The sequence below is a fragment of the Ranitomeya imitator genome, chromosome 6 (assembly GCF_032444005.1).
Source record: "Ranitomeya imitator isolate aRanImi1 chromosome 6, aRanImi1.pri, whole genome shotgun sequence".
Taxonomy (NCBI): Eukaryota; Metazoa; Chordata; class Amphibia; order Anura; family Dendrobatidae; genus Ranitomeya; species Ranitomeya imitator.
In genome coordinates, this window is record NC_091287.1 from 564036237 (window position 1) to 564054746 (window position 18510).

Below are 18510 nucleotides of genomic sequence, written 5' to 3' on the forward strand. Positions count from 1 at the left end.
ACTTTTTTTTTACAATTTCACCGCACTTGGAATTTTTTTCCCTTTTCTAGTACACAACATGCTAAAACCAATGATGTCTTTCAAAAGTACAGCTTGTCCTGCAAAAAATAAGCCCTCAAATGGCCGTATTGACGGAAAAATAAAAAAGTTATGGCTCTGGGAAGGAGAGGAGCGAAAAACGAAAAAAAATTCCGGGGGTTAAGCAAATATCTAACTTTTTTTTTTTTTTTTGATGTGTTGATCATGTCATGGCCACCTTTATATTCTCTACAGAATATCTTTTACATGTTTGTTATCCATTGTATGTATTCAATCTAGATTTACTATTTTGTGCTCTGTTCATTGAGACGTTCTATTCTTTTCGATTTTCGGCTATTTAGACTGTGACCTTGTTCTGTTCCCTTGTGAGTGAAGTCGCACAAACGTCACAGTTCTCCCTCCAGGAAGAGGCCTAAAAAGTGAAGAATTGTTTCTAGACAGAAGTGTTATATGTGAAGATGCGGCAGATTTATCGATCATCGTGTGATACTATTGGTGCTAATTGTGACCGCCAATATAAAATTCCCTCATGTATATGAATTTATCTCATCAGATTTATACACTTCAGGTTGTTTCTTATCCAAGTTCCGATCACTTGATTCATCTTTTTTTCCTCTTTTTCAGCCTTGTGATTCGAGGTGACAAAGGCGACCATGCCGTCCTGTGCAGCCAGAACAAAACCTATGACCTGAAGATCGCCGATACATCCAATTTATTGTTGTTTATCCCAGAGGGTAAAACTCCGGACCTCCTGCCCAATGATCAGCTGCCCCTGAGCATCGCCTCCTGTGAGGTAAGGCCCGGGCACATCGGGGGCAACGTCTCTGTGTATTCGATTAAAGGGACACTGTCACCTGAATTTGGAGGGAACAATCTTCAGCCATAGGGGCGGGGTTTTCGGGTGTTTGATTCACCCTTTCCTTACCCGCTGGCTGCATGCTGGCTGCAATATTGGATTGAAGTTAATTCTCTGTCCTCCGAAGTACACGCCTGCAAAGTGCAATCTTGCCTTGCGCAGGCGTGTACTATGGAGGACAAAGAATGAACTTCAATCCAATATTGCAGCCAGCGGGTAAGGAAAGGGTGAATCAAACATCCAAAAACCCCGCCCCTATGGCTGAAGATTGTTCCCTCCAAATTCAGGTGACAGTGTCCCTTTAAGTATAATATGATCATTACACTTAGGAGCCTTTCGTGTATCACCGGTGGTCACATTCCCTGTAGTCCTGCAATCCGTGTGTCTGAAGAAGGATCTGAAATAATTGACCGGAACGTCACACGCTGCACTTTTATTGCTTTCTTAAATAAACCTCATTGTATCGTCTCTTCCTATGAAGCTTATGGAGGTGGATCCTACACTAACAGAGAGCAGACTACTCAGTCGTGAATATTCAGAAACCATGTCTGGGTGATAAACCACGTTCGTGTCCAGAACCCTGATGACCACTTCTCACAGACAGCCCTGCCAGTGGTCAGACGGGGGTCCATTATACAAAGGATATTATCGTGTAACTACAATAATTTATTTATTTTTTTTTTGGAGAAATGCTTTATTTTCTGGAACAATTTCAAGGATGCCAACACTTTCGGTCGCAATTGTTACAGATTATGGTGCCGCCCTGTTTTCTTTCTTTTTTGCACTACTTTTTTTTATGTCAGCTGACAATGTCTTACAGATTGCGGGATTCTCTAATCATTACTGGGAGCTGAGGAGGTGCAGACCTAAACTGAAGAGGTTAAAGAAACTTTTGCTTGAAAACGTCTATGAAGGACCAGAAAACGAGCAAGATGCAAGTGCATCAGTGGTAAGCAAAGACAGAAGATGTCCTGCAGGGATCAAGGGGCTGATTCAGCTCCTGCAGTCACATGGAGGGCTGCAGTCTGCAATATTCCCCTTTCTCTCGTGTATGGTGAGTCTTATCCTTTCTGCTGTATATATGGCAGTCTTGATATCTTCTATGTGGTGTATATACAGCAGTATCATGTTTCCAGTGTGATAAAGCAGTCTTGTTGCCTCCTATGTGATGTATATACAGCAGTCTTGTTGACTCCCATTTGATGAATATACAGCAGTATCAATGTCTCCTATGTGATGTATATACAGCAGAGTTTGTGTTTCAGTTCTGCTTTTCCGCAGTCTTAGTATCTCTTATGAGGTATGCATGTATTTACCGTATTTTTTGGACTATAAGACGCACTGGATCATAAGACGCACCTTGAATTTTCAGAAGGAAAATATGGGAAAAAAAATTAATGTCTCAAATGGGGATCCGTCTTAGTCCGAATTCAGCTTACCGGGGGGATCGGCAGCACTGGTGGAGCGTGGCGATATGACTCCCATCCCAGACTGGTGCTGCAGGTTTGGCGGTGCTGCGCTGGCTTCCGGGAAATCCCATCCCAGGCTGGTGCAGCAGGTTCGGCACCGGCATTTTGTGAAAGCCCGGAGGCCCCTACACATCCATTGATGCAATGTGGTGTCTTGCGGGAAAATGGCCGCCTTGGGATTGAGATCTCGGCTTTCACATCATGCCGGCGCAGCACCCGCACCACAGAGCACTGCCGCACCAGCCTGGGAAGGGAGTGTGATCATCTCCCCGCAGCGATGGCAGTCTCTGCGTCTCCTATGTCAGGGGTCCCCAACTCCAGTCCTCAAGGCCCACCAACATGTCATGTTTTCAGGATTTCCTAAGTCTTGCCCAGGTAATAATTGCATCACCTGTGCAATGCAAAGGAAATCCTGAAAACATGACCTGTTGGTGGGCCTTGAGGACTGGAGTTGGGGACCCCTGTCCTATGTGATGTGTATACAGGGGTCTCCTGTTACGGCTGTGTAGTGAATCACACAATAGTAATAATAGGTTAAACACTAAAAACAGCAACCGGTTCTCGTACAGACGAGATATCCTGACGCCCCAGTCCCTAGTGGTGCCTGCCCGTACAGAGCTAGCCCTAACCACAAACTAGAAAACGGCAACTCTGTCCGAACTACTTATTAGGCTGTCGAATTGCTTCACGTACCTCCTAACGAACCACAGAGCAGAGTCTGAATTACCCACAAGAGGAGAAGTGTGCAGAACAAAGGACGGTTCACACAGTGAAAGAAAACACCTGCTCTGAGAAAGGAGTGGACAAATGTTAAAAAGTGATCTGCACCTGGACAGCGACGTGATCTTTTGGGGAACAGCGGACGGATGCTGAGAGGAAAGCACAGGACTGATGGGTCGAATCGGGAGGCATGACAGTACAACACACCCCCAGCCAACTCCTACGAGGGGCCACTGGACCCGAGGAAATCAACCCTGATGTTGCTGACAGAACTCCCTCACTAGGCAGCCCGTATGTAAATCATTTGTATCAATTCCGGCTATATCCTCTGGGCCCAAACTTTCCATTTAACGTGATGCTGCCGTCAACTTCTGACATGTCCGGAGCCCAACACCCGCTCACCATCAAGCATAATTTCTGCTTCAACATTCTTGGTATCAGGGAGATATGTCACAGAGAAACCAACATCGGGTTGACTGAGGACTACCTTTAGAAAAAGCATGAAACGTCTCAGTAGACCTAGAGGAAACATCAGTACCTACATTGGTCATATCAATACAAGGTTTAACTTTAACCCCTTCCCGACCCATGACGCCACGTAGGCGTCATGAAAGTCGGTGCCATTCCGACCCATGACGCCTATGCGGCGTCATGGAAAGATCGCGTCCCTGCAGATCGGGTGAAAGGGTTAACTCCCATTTCACCCGATCTGCAGGGACAGGGGGAGTGGTAGTTTAGCCCAGGGGGGGTGGCTTCACCCCCTCGTGGCTACGATCGCTCTGATTGGCTGTTGAAAGTGAAACTGCCAATCAGAGCGATTTGTAATATTTCACCCATTATAACGGGTGAAATATTACAATCCAGCCATGGCCGATGCTGAAATATCATCGGCCATGGCTGGAAATACTAGTGTGCCCCCACCCCACCCCTCCGATCGCCCCCCCACCCCCCCGATCTGGCCGGTACACTGCTCCGGCTCCCCTCCGCCCTGTGCTCCGCTCCCCCCCGTGCTCGTGTCCGCTCCCCCCGTGCTCCAATCACCCCCCCGTGCTCCAATCACCCCCCCGCACTCCGATCCACCCCCCCCCGTGCTCCATTCCAGCCCCCCCGCGCTCCGTTCCGCCCCTCCCGCGCTCCGATTTCCCCCCCCCCCCCGTGCTCCGATCCCCCCCCCCCCCCCCCGTGGTCCCCCCCCACCCTATCATACTTACCGATCCAGCCGTGGTCCCGTCCGTCTTCTCCCGGGCGCCGCCATCTTCCAAAATGGCGGGCGCATGCGCAGTGCGCCCGCCGAATCTGCCGGCCGGCAGATTCGTTCCAAAGTGCATTTTGATCACTGAGATATAATCTATCTCAGTGATCAAAATAAAAAAAATAATAAATGACCCCCCCCCTTTGTCACCCCCATAGGTAGGGACAATAAAAAAATAAAGAAATTTTTTTTTTCCACTAATGTTAGAATAGGGGTAGGGCTAGGGGTAGGGTTAGGGTTAAGGTTAGGGGTAGGGTTAGGGGTAGGGCTAGGGGTAGGGTTAGGGGTAGGGGTAGGGCTAGGGGTAGGGTTAGGGGTAGGGCTAGGGTTAGGGCTAGGGTTAGGGTTAGGAATGTGCACACGTATTCTGGTCCTCTGCGGATTTTTCCGCTGCGGATTTGATAAATCCGCAGTGCTAAACCGTTGCGGATTTATGGCGGATTTACCGCGTTTTTTTCTGCGCATTTCACTGCGGTTTTACAATTGCGATTTTCTATTGGAGCAGTTGTAAAACCGCTGCGGAATCCGCACAAAGAAGTGACATGCTGCGGAATGTAAACCGCTGCGTTTCCGTGCAGTTTTTCCGCAGCATGGGCACAGCGATTTTTGTTTCCCGTAGGTTTACATTGAACTGTAAACTCATGGGAAACTGCTGCGCATCCGCAGCGTTTTCCGCAGCGTGTGCACATACCTTTAGAATTAGGCTATGTGCACACGGTGCGGATTTGGCTGCGGATCCGCAGCAGTGTTCCATCAGGTTTACAGTACCATGTAAACATATGAAAAACCAAATCCGCTGTGCCCATGGTGCGGAAAATACCGCGCGGAAACGCTGCGTTGTATTTTCCGCAGCATGTCAATTCTTTGTGCGGATTCCGCAGCGTTTTACACCTGTTCCTCAATAGGAATCCGCAGGTGAAATCCGCACAAAAAACACTGGAAATCCGCGGAAAATCCGCAGGTAAAACACAGTGCCTTTTACCCGCGGATTTTTCAAAAATGGTGCGGAAATATCTCACACGAATCCGCAACGTGGGCACATAGCCTTAGGGTTAGGGTTGGAATTAGGGTTGTGGTTAGGGTTAGGGGTGTGTTGGGGTTAGTGTTGTGGTTAGGGGTGTGTTGGGGTTAGGGTTGTGATTAGGATTATGGCTACAGTTAGGATTAGGGTTAGGGGTGTGTTGGGGTTAATGTTGGAGTTAGAATTGAGGGGTTTCCACTGTTTAGGCACATCAGGGGTCTCCAAACGCAATATGGCGCCACCATTGATTCCAGCCAATCTCGTATTCAAAAAGTCAAATGGTGCTCCCTCACTTCCGAGCCCTGACGTGTGCCCAAACAGTGGTTTACCCCCACATATGGGGTACCAGCATACTCAGGACAAACTGCGCAACAATTACTGGGGTCCAATTTCTCCTGTTACCCTTGTGAATCTAAAAAAATGCTTGCTAAAACATAATTTTTGAGGAAAGAAAAATGATTTTTTATTTTCACGGCTCTGCGTTGTAAACGTCTGTGAAGCACTTGGGGGTTCAAAGTGCTCACCACATATCTAGATAAGTTCCTTGGGGGGTCTAGTTTCTAAAATGGGGTCACTTGTGGGGGGTTTCTACTGTTTAGGCACACCAGGGGCTCTGCAAACGCAACGTGACACCCGCAGACCATTCCATCAAAGTCTGCATTTCAAAAGTCACTACTTCCCTTCTGAGCCCCGACGTGTGCCCAAACAGTGGTTTACCCCCACATATGGGGTATCGGCGTACTCAGGAGAAACTGGACAACAACTTTTGGGGTCCAATTTCTCCTGTAACCCTTGGGAAAATAAAAAATTCTGGGCTAAATAATTATTTTTGAGGAAAGAAAACGTATTTATTATTTTCACGGCTCTGCATTATAAACTTCTATGAAGCACTTGGGGGTTCAAAGTGCTCACCACACATCTAGATAAGTTCCTTTGGGGGTCTAGTTTCCAAAATGGGGTCACTTGTGGGGGGTTTCTACTGTTAAGCCACATCAGGGGCTCTGCAAATGCAACGTGACGCCCACAGAGCATTCCATCAAAGTCTGCATTTCAAAACGTCACTACTTCACTTCCGAGCCCCGGCATGTGCCCAAACAGTGATTTACCCCCACATATGGGGTATCAGCGTACTCAGGAGAAACTGGACAACAACTTTTGGGGTCAAATTTCTCCTGTTACCCTTGGGAAAATAAAAAATTGCAGGCTAAAAGATCATTTTTGAGAAAATAATTTTTTTTTTATTTTCATGGCTCTGCGTTATAAACTTCTGTGAAGCACTTGGGGGTTCAAAGTCCTCACCACACATCTAGATTAGTTCCTTTGGGGGTCTAGTTTCTAAAATGGTGTCATTTCTGGGGGATCTCCAATGTTTAGGCACACAGGGGCTCTCCAAACATGACATGGTGTCCGCTAATGATTGGAGCTAATTTTCCATTTAAAAAGCCAAATGGCGTGCCATCCCTTCCGAGCCCTGCCGTGCGCCCAAACAGTGGTTTACCCCCACATATGGGGTATCAGCGTACTCAGGACAAACTGGACAACAATATTTGGGGTCCAATTTCTCCTATTATCCTTGGCAAAATAGGAAATTCCAGGCTAAAAAATCATTTTTGAGGAAAGAAAAATTATTTTTTATTTTCATGGCTCTGCGTTATAAACTTCTGTGAAGCACCTGGGGGTTTAAAGTGCTCAATATGCATCTAGATAAGTTCCTTGGGGGGTCTAGTTTCCAAAATGGGGTCACTTGTGGGGGAGCTCCAATGTTTAGGCACACAGGGGCTCTCCAAACGCGACATGGTGTCCGCTAACAATTGGAGCTAATTTTCCATTCAAAAAGTCAAATGGCGCGCCTTCTCTTCCGAGCCCTGCCGAGTGCCCAAACAGTGGTTTACCCCCACATATGAGGTATCGGCGTACTCGGGAGAAATTGCCCAACAAATTTTATGATCCATTTTATCCTACTGCCCATGTGAAAATGAAAAAATTGAGGCGAAAAGAATTTTTTTGTGAAAAAAAATTACTTTTTCATTTTTACAGATCAATTTGTGAAGCACCTGAGGGTTTAAAGTGCTCACTAGGCATCTAAATTAGTTCCTTGGGGGGTCTAGTTTCCAAAATGGGGTCATTTGTGGGGGAGCTCCAATGTTTAGGCACACAGGAGCTATCCAAACGCGACATGGTGTCCGCTAACGATGGAAATAATTTTTCATTCAAAAAGTCAAATGGCGCTCCTTCCCTTCCGAGCCTTACCATGTGCCCAAACAGTGGTTTACCTCCACATGTGAGGTATTGGTGTACTCAGGAGAAATTGCCCAACACATTTTAGGATCCATTTTAGCCTGTTGCCCATGTGAAAATGAAAAAATTGAGTCTAAAAGAATTTTTTTGCGAAAAAAAAGTACTTTTTCATTTTTACGGATCAATTTGTGAAGCACCTGGGGGTTCAAAGTGCTCACTATGCATCTAGATAAGTTCCTTGGGGCGTCTAGTTTCCAAAATGGGGTCACTTGTGGGGGAGCTCCAATTTTTAGGCACACGGGGGCTCTCCAAACGTGACATGGTGTCCGCTAAAGAGTGGAGCCAATTTTTGATTCAAAAAGTCAAATGGCGCTCCTTCCCTTCCAAGCCCTGCCGTGCGCCAAAACAGTGGTTTACTCCCACATATGAGGTATCAGCGTACTCAGGACAAATTGGACAACAACTTTCGTGGTTCAGTTTCTCCTTTTACCATTGGGAAAATAAAAAAATTGTTGCTAAAAGATAATTTTTGTGACTAAAAAGTTAAATGTTCATTTTTTCCTTCCATGTTGCTTCTGCTTCTGTGAAGCACCTGAAGGGTTAATAAACTTCTTGAATGTGGTTTTGAGTACCTTGAGGGGTGCAGTTTTTAGAATGGTGTCACTTTTGGGTATTTTCAGCCATATAGACCCCTCAAACTGACTTCAAATGTGAGGTGGTCCCTAAAAAAAATGGTTTTGTAAATTTCGTTGTAAAAATGACAAATCGCTGGTCGAATTTTAACCCTTATAACTTCCTAACAAAAAAAAATTTTGTTTCCAAAATTGTGCTGATGTAAAGTAAACATGTGGGAAATGTTATTTATTAACTATTTTGTGTCACATATCTCTCTGGTTTAACAGAATAAAAATTCAAAATGTGAAAATTGCGAAATTTTCAACATTTTCGCCAAATTTCCGTGTTTATCACAAATAAATGCAGAATTTATTGACCTAAATTTACCACTAACATGAAGCCCAATATGTCACGAAAAAACAATCTCAGAACCGCTAGGATCCGTTGAAGCGTTCCTGAGTTATTACCTCATAAAGGGACACTGGTCAGAATTGCAAAAAACGGCAAGGTCTTTAAGGTCAAAATAGGCTGGGTCTTGAAGGGGTTAACTGAAAAGTTATTAATGAACTTACAATGGCAATTAGCCACGCCTAAGAACCTCAGTAAAGCTTCACGATTAATGGGTTGTTCCCAGTCCAGGACGGTCTGTACCTTAACTGGATCCATCTGAGCACGGTCTAAAGAGCCATGCGGGAGAATAACTTCGCCCTCCGGCAGCCAAATCGGGAGGAGGAGAACTGATAGATGACGTGGATTTAGATAAACCTTTGGAAAAACAGATATTCCCCCAAGACTTAACCTCGCGAGCCTCCCATTTGATGGAACCAGGGCACAACCATGATTGATTTACGTTGCGTGTTAACACTCCCATTCTCAAGCTTAGAAGCGGAGAACTTTTCAATTGAGGTTACTTGGAACAGGATGACCAAGACTAGCAACTGTATACCCGCACTCGCCGGCAAAATCACTGTCAATGAGAGGCAGAACCGGAGTCAGCAAATGCAGAGGTTACTCTATTTTATTAAAAAAAAAAAAAAACAGCCAGTAGTCTGCAAGTGAGAACATTAGAAACAGAGTCCTTACGTATTTTCCTGCCTTCTCCTTAGCTTTAGGAAACTCTTTGTTGAATCTGAAACACTGAACCGTTACATGACCCGTTCTACCGAAGCTCCAGAGCTATCCTCCCTCCTTGGAAGCTCTGGAGGCCTCAATCTGTACAGGTTCTTCTGTCTCAGTAGGATGAAAGGGAGAAGTCACAAAGACACCCTTGAATGTCTTCTTATCCCTAAGACATCTGTCCAAACGCACCGCCAGTGATGTGGTCTCATCCAGGGACAACGGGGAGGGACTATAAACCATCACCTCTTGTATTTGGCTGGAAGGACCCTGGGTCATTCTATGAGGTCTGAACTGAGAGTAGTAGTCCTCCACACTACTTTTTCTTTGAACCAATTTATTCAGCAACTGACACTTTTATCGGGGTCTTCATTCTGGCCCCAGAGCAGATAAAGTGTTTACTGAGGAAATAACTGGGGATTCCTAAAGGTACCGTCACACTAAGCGACGCTGCAGCGATACCGACAACGATCCGGATCGCTGCAGCGTCGCTGTTTGGTCGCTGGAGAGCTGTCACACAGACAGCTCTCCAGCGACCAACGATCCCGAGGTCCCCGGTAACCAGGGTAAACATCGGGTTACTAAGCGCAGGGCCGCGCTTAGTAACCCGGTGTTTACCCTGGTTACCAGCGTAAAAGTAAAAAAAAAAAACACTACATACTTACATTCTGGTGTCTGTCCCTCAGCGCTCTGCTTCTCTGCCCTGTGAAAGCACAGCGGCCGGAAAGCACAGCGGTGACGTCACTGCTCTGCTTTCCGGCCGCTGTGCTTACACAGGGCAGAGAAGCAGAGCGCCGAGGGACAGACAGCGGAAGGTAAGTATGTAGTGTTTTTTTTTTTTTTTTTTTTTTTTTTTTTTTTACTTTTACGCTGGTAACCAGGGTAAACATCAGGTTACTAAGCGCGGCCCTGCACTTAGTAACCCGATGTTTACCCTGGTTACCAGCGAAGACATCGCTGAATCGGCGTCACACACGCCGATTCAGCGATGTCTGCAGGGAGTCCAGCGACGAAATAAAGTGCTGGACTTTCTGCAGCGACCAACGACATCACAGCAGGATCCTGATCGCTGCTGCCTGTCACACTGGACGATATCGCTAGCCAGGACACTGCAACGTCACGGATCGCTAGCGATATCGTTTAGTGTGACGGTACCTTAAGTAGAGAAAATGCCCAAGCCTGAGGACCTTCATGGAGCAGCTGCAGAACAATACCCACACGTGGACTCTCACTTCTGGATGAAACGGGACCGAAAAAATTATTTTACTTGAAGAAAAAAAAAAACGAAAACTAACTTCGGTCCCTGTCTTGCCAATCAGGAGAATTTACCAACAAATAGATTTAAACAACCACAAGATAGCAGTAAATAAACCGTCATCCCAAAGAAGCCGACCATTCATTAAAAGTTTAAATCAATTTTATTATACAAACCAAAACATAAAGACAATACATATACATATTGAAAAGCTACATATATCTTCCAGGTAATACCCCATGGGAACACCAAGAGTGACACACTATATTATCGTCAGACCAATAAAGTACGTATCTAAAAATCACAAGCAAACCTCCTCATGGAACACATGAAGTTAAATATAAGGTGCTATCTGCATCCACTTAATGATAACTGTGTCCATGCTAATACGGCCATCCTATTAACCACTAGATTCTATACATACCCCCACCTCATAAAGATCCCCTAATACCGATAGCCACAGGCTAATCAAAAAAATAGGAGAAAGGTAGATAGTAAGAATACTGATATTACCTCCAGCAGGTCCTAGATACTGTGCGTCCATCCTGGCTTATTCCCAGCGCCCCAACGCGCGTTTCGCCCTTGCTTCTTCCGGGGGCGTGCCTATACCCAGGTAAGGTGACGTGTAAGTAGTAGCTGTGGACCTATCCCTGATCGCCAGTACTAAAGAGTTTTTTTCGCCGGTTCCAAAAATGACCTTACCGGCGCATGCGCAGATTCACCCCGCTCCGGATGTAATTTCACTTGGTCACGTCCGCCCGGTCGACCGCAAGCCGAGACGCAAGCCAGTCTCACTAATGGCGCCGTCACCAAGTGTACGGCCAGGGGGATCCACGCATGCGCACTATCATCAGGAAGGACGGCACCGCTAGAGAAGATAACCCCAATATTAATAGCCGGATACCACCATTATTAAGGACACAGAGCTAAACAAGGACCAAAATAGGACAAAAGGATCTATATGACCAATTAAAGAACGTAATAATGCAATAAAAATGTATTACACATATCTGCACGGTGCTTGTTTACTAGATGTCCTAATCAATGCCCCATATATTAAATATGTCCATATAGTGCATATCATATGCTATACAAAAGTGCATATACTGCCTAAGGGGAATATATACATATATAATGGGAGCATAACTATAGACTATATAGCACTTACAATAACAAAAAGTGCATACACTATATAGGGGAATAAAATGCATGATGGAAGCACGAACAAGGTGAAAGCAAAATAAAGATAGAATGCATCTCACATAGTTTTAAGAAAATGCATATACTACACACAGGGATTAAATCCATAGAAGGGCGCAAATGTGAATATACAGTGCATCTCTAATATATCTATAAAAATGCATATGCTGCATAAGGGAAAAGTGCAAAAAATGGAAGCATAAATATAAAGTGCATATAAACGTGTGCCATAAAGTGCATATAATACCAGCAAGAGAGTGCATACCCAGCCTAATGGGGGCAAAGTACAAAGTGCATCTCACATATGTTTATAAGTGTGCATAATCTACATAAAGAGTGTGTCTCTTCTATCTTTATAAGAGTGCATACTCTATTTTGTGAAAGTGCATAGCCCATTTGGAAGGGATAATGTGCATGATTGAATATAAAGTGCATATCGCATCTTCTTATAAAAATGCATAGGTCATTTGGAAGAGATGACGTGCATAATTGAATAAAAAGTGCATATCACATATTCTTATAAAAGTGCCAAATGTGCAGAAATTTCTGCACATAATAGGGACCTAAATATAAGTGCCCAATGTGTTTATTAATTATATAATGATAACCAGAGTGGTGCCGTAATAAAACCCAAGTGCAAGTACCAATAATAACTTTACTACATAATAAATTACTCCAATGTACAGTGAACTAAATATAATAAATATAATGAAAAAAAAAAAAAAAAAAATATATATATATATATATATATATATATATATATATATATATATATATATATATATATATATTATAAAGTATACAGTATACAGTGAAGGGGTGACATCCCTGATATAAACCCTACAAAATATCCAATGCAAAATCAAGTATGGTGAACAGATAATAAATCTCTACCCCAAGGGGCCATATATCTAAGGGAAAGGCCTATCCCGATGACCATGCAACATATTCCAATATATAAAATGCAATACAGACACATAACAACCACCCTATGCCTCTGTATCTCAAAAATCCCCTAATACCCCTTACCTCTAAAAAGCCCTTGTATAGATATGTAACATTAGAAGAATCTTATATAACACATGAATAACATAATATAACACATAAAATCATTTTGAAACAATAGCAGCAGCAGCATCCGTTCTAACTTCTTGATGAACCTCCTTTTTTAAGATATAACGTGGGAATCATTTCACATTTCTCATAGTACCGATCGAGATAGGACCATACTAAAACAGATAAAAACACATAATTAGCATACATAATCAAAAATACCCAAATACATATTAAAATCACCCATACCCTAAAAAATACCTCTCACAACAATACCATATTCCTACCAACTACCAAGGGACTGAGAAACCAGATTCAAATAAAATAAAGCAGCTAGCCCACTCTCTATAAAAAAGCTGAGAAATCCAAACTCTCATTAAGCCCATTAGGACTTAGGGTTCCCAGGCGGTATATCCATTTGCTCTCCGCTTGGGCCAGCGTTTTTGCCAGGTCCCCTCCTCGGATGCCCAGCGTGACCTGATCTATAGCCTTCACAACAAGACCACTGGCATTACATCCATGATGTGCCTTGAAATGTCTGGCAATGGGCTTCAAGGCTACATCATTATCCGCATCTTTTGCCTTTAGGATGTCCCGGACATGTTCTCTCGTTCTTAGCTTCAGTTCCCTTGTTGTGAGGCCAATATACACTTTTCCGCAGGGACACTGCGCATGGTACACCACTCCTTGTGAACTACAATTTAAATGTTTCCGGATCTCATATTTTTTAGACCCATCGAAGTTACAAAAATTCATTGCTTTTATATGGTTATAACAGCCTTTGCATAAACCACATGGGAAGAAACCAAGTCTTCCCATGTTTCTTTCCTTTTTCTTCTTCTCATAATGGCTGTGAACCAACGTATCCTTTAGATTTGCAGACCTTCTAGCAACAAAAGAAGGACGATCCGGCAAAATTCGCCTCAAAATAGGGTCCACTTGTAGAACCTTCCAATGTTTAGATATAATTTCTCTAAGTTCATTCCATTTATTGTTATAAGTAGAAATGAAACGTACTTGTTCCGGGTGGTCCTGTTTTCTGGTTCCAGACGAATCCTTGTACAACAGTTGGCTCCGCGGTGTCTTGGAGGCCCTGAGGTATCCCCTTCTTATCATCCTTTTGCTCTACCCCCTTTCTGTAAACCTTCTTGTCAGATCCATGGCTTGTTTTTCGAAGCTACTTTCATCCGAACAGATTCTCCGAGCCCGGAGAAACTGTCCAACCGGAATTCCTCGAATCGTGGAGATGGGATGGGAGGAATCTGCATGTAGAAAAGAATTGGTTGCGGTGGACTTTCTAAAAATGTCAGTATTGACCACACCATCGGGACCCACTGAAATCTGGATATCCAAAAACTCAATTCCTCTTCCATATTTAAACGTTAGCCTGATGTTCTTGGAATTGTTGTTCAAATGTTGCATTACACGTTCCAAGCCTTGCAAAGGGCCTTCCCATATAAACAAAACATCATCGATGTATCTCATCCAGTTGTGAATGTGACACATGTCCTGGATGAGATCACCCTGAAAAACCTCCCTTTCCCAAGCCCCCAAAAATAAATTGGCATACGAGGGGGCACAAGAGGCCCCCATCGCAGTACCTTGCAACTGTAAATAAATCCGGTTATTGAAAGTAAAAACGTTGAGTCAATAGAAATTCAAGTAGAACCATAATTAGTTCCACCATTTCCGCCTCAAACGAGCCAGAATTTAGAAAAAATCGGACTGCCTCCAAACCATCTTGATGCCGTATGGAAGTGTACAGTGACTCCACGTCGGCCGTTACAAAAATCATATTTTCGTCCAGATACAATTGGTCCAGACGTTGCAAGGCCGACGTGGTGTCCTTAATGTACGATGGCAGGTTATTAACCAGAGGCTTCAAAAAATAGTCAATGATGTTCCCAATCAGCTCACACAATCCCCCATTACCTGCCACGATGGGACGGCCCGGGGGGTCCAACTGATTCTTGTGTATCTTCGGTATAAGATAAAGGGTGGGAAGCTTGGGACAACTCCCCCGAATCTGTTCCACCAATTTATTAGTTATTAAACCTTGTGTCAGAGCCTTTTCCATAATCTCCATCAGCTGATCCTGAAAGGAGGACATGGGGTTAAAGGATAATTGCTGATAACATTTGGGGTCATTCAGTAATTTGTTGGCCTGTTTTTCATATTGGCTGATTGGCCAAATAACCAAATTACCCCCTTTATCCGCTGCCTTGAATACAATATCATCCCACGTTTGCATTTCTTTTAATGCCAACCATTCCGATCTGCATAGATTTGATCTACTCCCTTGTTTCCGTGCTAAATCCTCTATGTCCTGTGTCACTAGCTTAGTAAAAATTTCTACAGCAGGGCAGAGATTCAATGCTGGAAATGTTTTACATTTGATGAATAAATGCTTGGGGATCATATTTACCTCCGAAGTTCTCATATTTTCCTCCTCCAAGGAAATTAGGGCCTCCAAGGCTTCCTCTTCAACTGTTGTTGACATGAAATCTTTCTCCATCCTGGATGCATGTAGCTTTTTTAAAACTAATTTTCTGGCAAATAGGTGAGTATCTTTTACCGATGTGAACGGGTCTAGATTATTAGGGTATGTGCACACGTCAGGTTTTTTTCCTGACAAAATCCTGAGAATTCTGCCAGAAATCCGCGTTTTTTTTCTGCGCGGATTTCTCGCGGAATTTGCGCGTTTTTTGCACGGATTTTTTGCGGATTTTTAGCGTTTTTTTTTTGTTTTGTTTTTTTTTCCTGAATGTCCTTTTTGCCATGGAATCCGCAAAAAATCCGCAAAAAGAATGAGCATGTCCGTTCTTTTTGCGGAATGCGTTTTTTTTGCGGAAAAAAAAACGCTAACATATGCACAAAAAATGCGGAATGCATTCTAAAAGATAGGATGCATAATGTTAGCGTTTTTTTAGCGGATTTATAGCGTTTTTATAGCGAAATTCCGCAAAAAAAACGCTGAAAATCCGGACGTGTGCACATACCCTGAGAGGGAGAAAAAGTCAACCCACGTTGCAATACTTCCAACTGTTCCCCCGTTAAATCCCGATTGGACAAGTTAATCACCTGATACCGATCACTCGATCCGCCATTTCTTTGTGCTTTCTGAAACATATCAGGAAATTTTTTCTTTTTTTCATTTCCTTTCAACTGAAGATCCCGTACACTTTCTGCATCACTAGTTGATAATGCACTCTCCGCCTCTGAAACGTAGGACCTATCTGATTGCGTTCTGATTCTTTTCCTTTGACTACTTTTAATCCCCTTCAATTGCCATCTAAAGATTTTATTAGAGTCATAATCTTCAACATCACACTGATATTTTTTAAATTTCTCCTGACTGATTTTCTCTTCCCATTTTAGTGCATCAGCTTCAAGGTCCTTAGACCATTTATTAAACTGATCTGTGGACATATCCTTGGCTAATGATTTCGATATCAGTTCCAAATCCTTATCCAACTCCAATAAAGAAGATGTATTGTTTTCAATTAAAATCTGAATGAACTCCAGAGAACATTTAGATGCTGCTGCCGTCCATCTTGTAAGCAAATCCTTTTCTCCAAGTTCATACGTGGGGTATAACTGGATTCTCAATCCCCTAGGCACTATCTTTTTATCCAAATAATTCTCAAGTGTGGTTTTATTCCACCCCAATTTGGTTTTACGTTGTAAGGTGTGCCTGTATTTGTGCATTAAATCTTTCACTTCATGAGAGGTATTTTGCGAAACAACCGGGGTACTCCGAGAGAAAATATCTGTAGCTTTCAACCGCCAAGCGCTTTCCCTGGCTTTCAAATCCATGTTTCAATGGACAATCTAGATTGCCAGTTTATTATTAGTCATCTTTATAGCGCCCTTTATTCCATGGCGCTTTACTTGTGAAAAAGGGGTAAATATAGACAAGTACAATAAACATGATCAATACAAGGCACTAACAGGTACACAAGGAGTGAGGACCCTGCCCGCGAGGGCTCACAATCTACAAGGGATGGGTGAGGATACAGGAGGTGAGGATAGAGCTGGTCATGTAGCGGTTTGGTCGATCGGTGGTTACTGCAGGTTGTAGGCTTGTTGGAAGAGGTGGGTCTTCAGGCTCTTTTTGAAGGTTTCGATGGGGAAGCACGGGAGAAGTCTTGTATGTGACTGTGGGAAGAGGAGATAAGAGGGGAATAGAGGAGATCTTGTGAGGATCAGAGGTTGCGTGTAGGTAAGTACCGGGAGACGAGGTCACAGATGTATGGAGGAGACAGGTTGTGGATGGCTTTGTACGTCATGGTTAGTAGTGGAGTCTCTGGGCGATGGGGAGCCAGTGAAGGGATTGACAGGGGAAAGGCCGGGGAATAGTTGGGGACCAGTTGCCTGGTTTTCGCAGTCTTTCTGTATTGCAGGCCCCAAGTCGTGTCCTCTTGGCCTTTTATAGGAGACAGAGGTTAAGTTTGTAGGGAGACATTGCCATCTAGCTAGATTTGTCTGCACTTGGTATAACTTGGACTTCTGATTTATAAGACTTATAACTAGGACCTTCACAAGTTCTGGACAAAAGTCCCGAGCTGCTCATCACCGCTGCAGATGTATTCTGTTTTTGGAAGGGCGACCTTCTTCCTTTTCTTCTCACTGGGCTTTGACATACTAATCTGTGACCATCCAGTGATCTTTCTGCGGTTTCTCCTGACTTCGTAGGTTTAGTATCGGCAGAGGATGAGATTTTGCCGTCTCTGCTCCACGCGATACAGACGTTGATTGTAAATTCGCAGCCTGACTATTTATTCTGTGTTGTTCCACTCTGGATTACTCTTATGACAATGATTACCTGAGATCAAATCTGCACCAAAATCTTCCCACAACGTGACTTTTGTAGCAGATTTGCTGCGGTTCTCCAGCAAAATCCACAGTGGAAATTGTTGACATTTGAACGGGACCCTAAGGGCTCCGATCCATCCAAGCATGTCAGAGAAGTGACATAATGGATAAATGAGACATTATTCTACCTAATATGTGTCTCGCTTCTGTCTTCGGTTCTTAGTATACCACAGAGGACTTATTGAACCAAATCCAAGCAAGCTGTGAAGAGCTGATGGACCACCTGAAGGTCATCCACGCCTGTAATATCAAAGGTGACGTTCGGTGCCCGACGAATGACTTGAGGCTGGACAGACGAGATTCCTTTAGCTCTTATCCTGATTATTTTATTATTTTTAGGATTTTGGCGACTTTTGGACTTTGATTATGAAATGAAGCTTCTGAGCCACATCACCCAACTAATGGACTCCGAGTCATGGTCCTTCAGCCGAGTGCCTCTGAAAGTCTGTCTCGAAGAGCTTCGACCTCTGGAGCCGGAGTAAGAGATTTAACACATTGACTTTTCGGAACGAATGAGCCCCTAAGGGTAATTTACAACTACACGTCCATGAAGGGGATGCTTGCTGGAGATGTACTCGCATGTGTCCTGTCACCTGAACTCAGGTGCCTCGTGTATAGGTCAGGAGAGTCACGGCCGCTCCGCCATGGAACATGACCTTAGTCTGTGTCTTGTTACAAACGTATAAAGGCCACGTGAAGCTAATACAGGGGTGTTAGGCGGCTGCTGATGACCCCTTTCATTTAACCAAAAACCTTTTCTTAAAGGGGCAGTCCTGTACCTATAAGAATAGCATCAGGACA

General features: G+C 43.9%; 1 protein-coding gene across 1 annotated transcript in view; it reads left to right on the top strand.

Annotated features, from left to right (window-relative positions):
• Positions 1–18510, top strand: part of DSCC1 (DNA replication and sister chromatid cohesion 1) — a 34629-nt gene that overhangs the window by 7900 nt on the left and 8219 nt on the right. Inside the window, exons 3-6 of the mRNA XM_069732050.1 lie at positions 664–832; positions 1716–1844; positions 17873–17963; positions 18049–18187. Of these exons, the coding sequence (XP_069588151.1) occupies positions 664–832; positions 1716–1844; positions 17873–17963; positions 18049–18187 (528 nt within the window). The remainder of the gene's footprint in view (positions 1–663; positions 833–1715; positions 1845–17872; positions 17964–18048; positions 18188–18510) is intronic.